The 8,328-nt window shown below is 39.3% G+C and overlaps 1 protein-coding gene across 1 annotated transcript; it reads right to left on the bottom strand.

The window, feature by feature from the left end:
• Nucleotides 1-5,342: 5,342 nt before the first annotated feature.
• Nucleotides 5,343-5,954, bottom strand: LOC124151540 (heparan-sulfate 6-O-sulfotransferase 3-B-like). The gene has a single exon (XM_046524058.2). It carries the CDS (start codon nt 5,952-5,954, stop codon nt 5,343-5,345), a length of 612 nt encoding a protein of 203 aa, XP_046380014.2.
• Nucleotides 5,955-8,328: the final 2,374 nt, after the last annotated feature.

Here is an 8,328-nt window from a genome sequence, read left to right as displayed (position 1 = left end):
TTTTGGTTTCTCTGTCACCACCTATTCGTTTAAAACCACGAACTTGCACAATCCAACAATATGACACTGGAATAGTTTTTGTTTGTTATCATCTATAGATATACTTTGTAACTTGTATGTATATAAAATTGCATGTGAACAATATTCTGTAAACATATTGTTTGTGTACTCCAAAAAGAAATAAAATCATTAAAAAAAAAATTCCAAAGAGAGTCATACAATTTTATCAGAAGTTTTTGATCAAGACCACTAATCAAGGTCTCAGTAAAGCTTTAAAAAGGTTTAATAGTAGGCATGTTGAGGACATTTACAAATCTGCCGCATCAGTTATAAAAAAATTATGTCCGATATAATTTCCTATTATGACGTGTACCATATGTTCCCGAGCTTTTTCATGTGAACAACTGACTTGTCATTGCATGTGTTTCTCACGGATGCTACCGGTGCTCATCTTCTCGCCAACACCTGGTATTAACACTGTTTGATAGTGATAAATAAACACATGCTCAAGATATCGTCGGAATCGTACAATGGACACTGTTTTTCGCAAAAATGTCTTATGAATATGGAAAGTGTTTTGTCGTTTATAATTACAGAAAGTATATATCCTTTTTAAATACCTATTGGCACACACCAGGTGCCTGTGTATTGCCATTTCGTTTATAAAACAGTAAAACACCTACATTAGCATGTACGGCTCAAAACATAAAAACTAAAACTAACAAAACTAAAATGAATATATCTAAACATAAGCGTAATCAAGAAGAAAAGCCAACAACCCATACCTTTGCTTTATTTCGTGACCGTGACGCTTGTTCATTGTCCTTTCTACACATTCGTGAAGATAAGTCCAGTCTGCGTGAACTCCACAAGGCCAGTCGGTGTCTCTCCTTTTGAAGAGAACGTTGGACTTCCATTTTCGATAACAATCACACTGTCTTGATAACAGAGTATTACAATGACACCAAGGCGAGACATTGAAGTGTTTCTGCATATGTCTCGCAAATGTAGTACTTCCGGTTTTTTGTATGCGCAATAACACAATAACATCGCTTCCATTTACACTGACGTTGAAGCTTCGGATCAAATCCTGATTAAGGAAATTATGCCTTGCGAACTTTCCCAATGTGTATGTTTTGTAATCATCCGACGGCAACATTTGATGGCTGTGGATTTGCTGCATCTTTACAGGGGAATCAAACGACACTGTAGAAAGATGCACTTCAAGAGAATTATACAAAATATAGATGACTACAAGCGTGGTCATCAAGATTAAATGGACAGTCAGAGACTTTAAGTTTGGTAACTTCATCTTTGTTAGATGTTTATGTAACATGAAGGGCTTGTAACTGAAATGTGCCAGCAGCAGGATGATTTGGTGATGAAATATCGACTTATTAATGAAACGTATCCAGTCACCGTCAGCTGGCGTTCCCAAGTAGGCAAGTCGTCATCACCAGCTGGCCCCACGTGTACTGCATCTGTGCTTCATTTCTAACATTTCTGGGGGAATTCTCAGTTAGATAAACACTTACGAGCCTGGGGTAATTGCGGATCATATCATCATCATCATAATACACCCTTTGTGGTTTTACCTTGGAAATCATGCCAATAGGCGTCATATCTTATTGAGATGAGGCTTACTCCACTACACGTGTCAAAACGTGGGTTAAAATTCACACCTTATTCCAAAAATAATTTCTTCTTTACGTTTTTTTATGAGGTCGATGAGCAAATAGTCATCGCAATTAAGCAATCGCAGATAAATGAAAATACAGAAGTGTGTATGATTCTGTCTGATCATTCCCTAAACTTAAACGCTTTGAATCCAAAACCTTTTAGCTGGATGGTTTTTTTTCAATATTAACTAGGCGAAATTCACATCTAAAGTATTTTTGTACACCAGCGTAAGGCAACGTAATGAGCAACGACCATATTACTGATTTGGGACTTAACAGCCTTACCGCTGATATGTAGAAACCCGCAAGTTTAACATGAGGACGTTGGCATGTAAGCTTTGTGGAAATAGCATTCGGGGATCGGTGTTTCATTTCGGGTTTTGTGCTGCGATGTTGTTATTTTTCGTTTATCATTTAACATTTTGTTGTCACGAAAACGGTGGAACGGTTATATCAGTGCTGTATCGACGGACTGACTTGGGCAGAAGTCATGTTTGCGTTGACCAAGAGCGTCCTGTGTGGGGCAGATTCCATATTGGCGTTGACCTAGGGTGCCCTGTGTGGGGCAGATTTCACGTTGGCGTTGACCTATGGCCGCCTTTGTGGGGGCAGATTTCATGTTTGCGTTGACCAAGGGCGTCCTTTGTGAGGCAGAGTTCATGTTTGTGTTGACCAAGGGCGTCCTGTGTGGGGCAGAGATCATGTTTGCGTTGACCTATGGCCTCCTTTGTGGAGGCAGATTTCATGTTTGCGTTGACCAAGGGCGTCCTGTGTGGGGCAGAGGTCATGTTTGCGTTGAACTATGGCCTCCTTTGTGGGGCAATTTTCATGTTTGCGTTGACCTAGGGTGTCCTGTGCGGCGCAAATTGTATGTTGGCTGTAATGATATTCGTTCGTGTTTGCATTTTGAACAGACCAGGGAGCAGCAGTTAGATTCTAGGCTCAAAACACTGAGGCTTTGGAGAGCACTGTGTCAATTGTCTGTGGTGATTTGTGATTATCCAAGTAGAATTACACATATTGTATGACGGGGTATGGCTTAATTCCAATGAAAATGAATAGGAACTATCTTCGTGAAAAGAGATAAAAACATTCCAGTTCGGCTAAACGAATCGTCTACTTAAAACAATTTTACGGTGGCGCGGGAAGCCACCTTGGATTGTATGTTTACAGTCTGCCGATATCTAAATACATGTTTCAGTTGTTTGTAAGAATACAAGATCCATGCAAAAGCAATGGTTGTGATTGCTATTTAATCTCAGCTCAAGAATACATACATGTTTACATTTATATATAAAAACGAAGGTGTTTTATGGTTGTTGATTTGAGTATTTATTTAAAGCAGTGTGCTCACAGTTCTCTGCAGCCGATCAAATTATGTAATAGTTCGAGTATTTCAGCCAATTGTGGTCATGGATTTGATAAGCAATGTGAATGACGAAAGAGACAAACACGTTGGCAGTGTGTTGTAAAGGCTGTTACGTGTCCATACCCAAATTGAAACAATAAGTCAACCCAGAAATCTGTACGTAAAAGTGTAAAACTAACAAACACCCAACAAGTGGTTTACAACCAAATGTACAATATCACAAGATTAACAAAACAACACACATAACTGCACAACAATTATAATGGCAGTACACAATAGAATGGTAGTACAATAATGGCAACATATAATGGGATGGCAGAGGGCAGTATCAAACATAAAAATACTGTGGTGATAGCAAATGTGATAATAACATATATTCACCCAGTGACGACAGCGGTCACTCCTCCAAGAGAGGCAGGGAATCAGGTATGATGAGTGATCCTTACATGAAATCTGGTCTTGACGTGATGAGATGCGTAAGAGATACATAAACACGCTCGTGAAGATCTGGGGTGGAATAGCTCTTCAGTAACCCATGCTTGCCATATAAGGCGACTATGCTTGTCGTAAGAGGCGACTAACGGGATCGGGTGGTCAGGCTCGCTGACTTGGTTGATGCCTGTTATCGATCCCGATAGCGTGGATATCAATCCAGACTCGATTATTTACATACCGCCGTCATATAGCTGGAATATTGCTGAGTGCGGCGTTAAAAAAATAACCAACCAACGCAACAATTAAAAATAATAATAGATATCACCTGTGCGCTTGAGAAAATGATAGACTGTTGAAAATGAAATGTTTTAAGCTGAGACTTGAAAGTTGAAATAGTGGGAGCAGATTTTAGATTTTCTCTCGTATGTTCCACAGAGACGCTGCAGCAACTGAGAATGTTGTTTTGCCGAAAGTACAATATTGCAGCAACTGGCAGCGAGTGGAGCTACGTTAGATGTTGGGAGACCTGAATAAAATCCTAACAGCTGTATTCATGGTGGCTTGAAGTATGTTAATCTTTGATTTTACTGAAGAGGATTTGGGGAGATATGGCTGAATGCTTCCAATATTTCTGAAATGACAATTAACTGTTTGGCACACCCTGGTCACATGATGGTTCATACCCACTTCTGCGCCCAGATTCATCACCGTGTGAGAAAGAAGAATGACAGCATCGCTTATAACATGTTGTTGAACATCTTTACATTGCCGTACTGGACATATCACAACAAATTATGTACTGTCCTCGTTAAGTCACATCAGCTTTCATGTAATCAAGACAATAGCTCTCAATCTTGACAACACAATCTTCAACATTGCGATGTGAGAAACATACTTGGCTATCATGAGCACCCTGGTGTCAGCAATATTGCCAACGTATTGGTTCTAAGACAGAGCTTTCAGGGACACTATGGTCAAGCATGTAGGCAGGAGAATTTCTTAAAATCCACAACTATATACTGATATTTGTCGCTGGGATAGGATCCAAACCAGGCTAGTGCAGTGTAAGTGATACACAGGTCGTGTGGAGTTCTTATAAGTGAGTGAGTGAGTGAGTTGGGTTTAACGCCGCTTTTAACAGTGTTCCAGTTATATCACGGCGTGTCAGCTTAATGTGACGGAAAACCCGAAGTGATGCAGGTCTTAAACGTTTACCACTTCGGTGAAACCCAAGAGCACATGTATGGTGCTGACAAACCTAGAAACATAAGCTGGGTGAACCGGGATTCGAACCGACAATCATAGGTTTCTAACGTTCCCAAGGGACGCAACTCTGCAAAGGGAATCGCGGTGCTTTAGACCCGTCCCCCTAGTTCTTATAAGAATTGAATGGTTAACAGTACTAGTGCCATCATCTGTTCATGATTCACAGTGGTTAATATACTACGACAAGCACATCTCCCTATTAAAACTATATCTCGCTTTTGAACGATCCCTCGCCCATTGTACTGCCTCATCTTATCAAACTACTCATTTTCTCGTAATAATGTTATACATACTGCATATAGAGGGATAGACTCCAGGTAGAGGGATAAAACATCAACGAGATCAATGTTTAAATATATTCTATTTCAGTTGTTTAATAATGTACATGATTCTATTCGATACACACACGAAGTAATTATATGTACGGCAATGACGCACATGCCACCACGTGATCTCAGGCTCCACAATTTGCTGTAGATACCCATCCAGGATCCACTGAGCATGGGTTCGCAACCTATATTACCCCCCATCAGTCCCAGGGAATGTTTCACATTTCAAAACGGTTTACACGGTTTAGGTTTACACGTTGCTGTTCAGTATTTAATTATACTCGTGTGAATAAAGTTTCGAAGAGAGGAATCCTTTCTTCTCTCAGCCAACATTTGTAATCTTTGGAAAAACAAGTCCCTGGCATACTGGTATAACATGACATCAAACCTGTTCAAATGAAGTATTTTGTCACGTTGCACATTGGACAAATTGACTCTGCCACTCCATGTTTTACTGGTTGGAGTATCCTTGAATTTTGTGATGAAATTCAAGTTGAAGGTTTTCTCAAACAAGATCTGTGATAATTCTTGATGACCTGTCAAACCAAAGAAAGCCATGTTCCGTAAGTTCTCTTTTGCACTTGCCAGCATGAGATAGTGCCTTGCGTCGTACGTGAGATCGGAGGTGGAAGTATTGTAACAACCAACAATGCTCAGGTTGGCTAACATCCGGGTTTGTCTGTTTATTCCGAGATTTGTTGAACACTCAATGAAGTCGTGAAGGGTGACGTTTATCCAGTTCCTGCGGAAGCATGGAGGAAGTTCCGCCTCTGTGGCGGCATGACCATTGCAAATGAGCGAGGCACCTTTCCATGTTGCTCCTCTGACCACGTGTTCCCATTCGCTCACGAACCTTCGAAGAGGGTCTCTCACCATTGTTATGTACAAATGTCTGAAACATTTTCAAGCATCGACATATTACAAAATATCGACCATAACTACAGCACACACTTACACCATACACGCATAACAGGAAATTAAGACGATAAAAGACGATTTTGAGCATTGTCTTTGTTGGGCATATTTACGTATGTATCCCACCTGAACTAAAAATAAAGAAGATCAGTGCGACTGCCTCATCTGCTTCATAATTAAATAGATGCATAACAAAAAGATTGACAAAACACCCTCCACAAGACTGTATGACAAGCGGGAGGACTTCAACTTTCCTCTGATAGTCAACTTTCCCTCATGTCTAGCAATATTCCTGAAGCTCGCAACATCTACATTTCACGACTTTGAGGTACAGGCAGTCTAGCAGGCAGTTTCTACCACGATTTGAAAGAGTTTTTCTCGTTTACAAAAATTGCAAAGAAATGATTCTTTATATCCCATTTTGTACAGTAACTCGTTTGTTGGTATAATTCTATGAATAATACTGTATTGGAACCATTTTTATTTTGAGGACACATTATATCTGTGGGGGCTAAGATTAATCGTTTGCCAATCTTTTTCCGTCATGTTAAGGCCAAGATTTAGTTCCCATCTTTGAATGTATTTTGGGGGATATCATATTGTTGGATACTTTATTTAATATATCATAAAATACCCTCAATCCCCCCTCTCCACTAAGTTTTCAAGGAAATATGGTATTAAGGGCAGATGTAACTTAGATGTTAGGGCTATACTCTTACGCTTTAGATGTTGTTTTATTGCTTGAATAAGACTAGAATATTCCAGAAAATGTGTTTTACAGTCGTTCTTTGAGTGCAAAATTTTAAAACATATCTGGAACAACCTTACAAAATGGATCAAAGACAAAACTGGAACAGAACTAGAATTTTCATAACTGACAATTAGGATATCAACAAAAACAAAATGATGTATTAAATCATATTATAACTGTACCAAAGCAAAACATATTCAAATGAAACATTTCCGACTCCATTTCAAATTTCCCACACATCAAACAAGAAATAACCGATTGATATGATATCGAAAGAAATATATCATATTCACAATGTAAATACACACAGTTAATGACATTTTGGCTTCTCTGTCACTACCTATTCGTTTAAAACCACGAACTTGCACAAACCAACAATATGACACTGGAATAGTTTTTGTTTGTAATCATCTATAGATATACTTTGTAACTTGTATGTATTTAAAATTGCATGTGAACAATATTCTGTAAACATATTGTTTGTGTACTCCAAAAAGAAATAAAATCATAAAAAAAAGATTTCAAAGAGAGTCATACGGTTTTATCAGTTTGTGATTAAGACCACTATTCAAGATCTCAGTAAAGCTTTAAGAAAAGTTTAATGGTAGGTATGTTGAGGACATTTACAAATCTGACGCATCAGTGACAAAAAAAATGATGTCCAATATAATTTCCTATTATGACGTGTACCATATGTTTCCGAGCTTTTTCATGTGAACAACTGACTTGTCATTGCATGTCTTTCTGACGGATGCCACATGTGCTCATCTTCTCGCCAACACCTGGTATTATTACTGTTTGATAGTGATAATAAACACATGCTCAGGATATCGTCGGAATCGTACAATGGACACTGTTTTCTCGTGGAAATGCCTTATGAATATAGTGAGTGAGTGAGTGAGTGAGTATGGTTTTACGCCGCTTTTAGCAATATTCCAGCAGTATCACGGCGGGGGACACCAGAAATGGGCTTCACACATTTTACCCATTTTCACCTGGTTTTATTACTGTTTGATAGTGATAATAAACACATGCTCAGGATATCGTCGGAATCGTACAATGGACACAAGGTACACTGTTTTTTCGCGGAAATGCCTTATGAATATAGTGAGTGAGTGAGTGAGTGAGTGAGTATGGTTTTACGCCGCTTTTAGCAATATTCCAGCAATATCACGGCGGGGGACACCAGAAATGGGCTTCACACATTTTACCCATGTCGGGAATCGAATCCGAACGCTTTAACCACCAGGCTACCCGACCACCCCCTTATGAATATAGAAAGTGTCTTGTCGTTTATAATTACAGAAAGTATACATCCTTTTTTAATACCTATTGGCACACACCAGGTGCCTGTGTATTGTCATTTCGTTTACAAAAGAGTAAAACACCCACATTACCATGTACGGCTCAAAACATATGCTTATGGAAAGTGAGTGAGTGAACGAGTATGATTTATTTTGGATGCAGTCGTATTCCAGCAATAGCATGACATGAGAAGTGTACCCTTGCAATTGCCCCTCACGAGCCAACACTATCACCTCAAGGGGTCCCACTGTGCCCCCTTTTAGAATAGATATCACAGAT

This window comes from Haliotis rufescens, unplaced genomic scaffold (assembly GCF_023055435.1).
Source record: "Haliotis rufescens isolate VD_foot unplaced genomic scaffold, xgHalRufe1.0.p SCAF_13, whole genome shotgun sequence".
NCBI lineage: Eukaryota > Metazoa > Mollusca > Gastropoda > Lepetellida > Haliotidae > Haliotis > Haliotis rufescens.
Note: the sequence above shows the minus strand (reverse complement) of the source record. Positions and strands in the feature narration are given on the sequence as shown.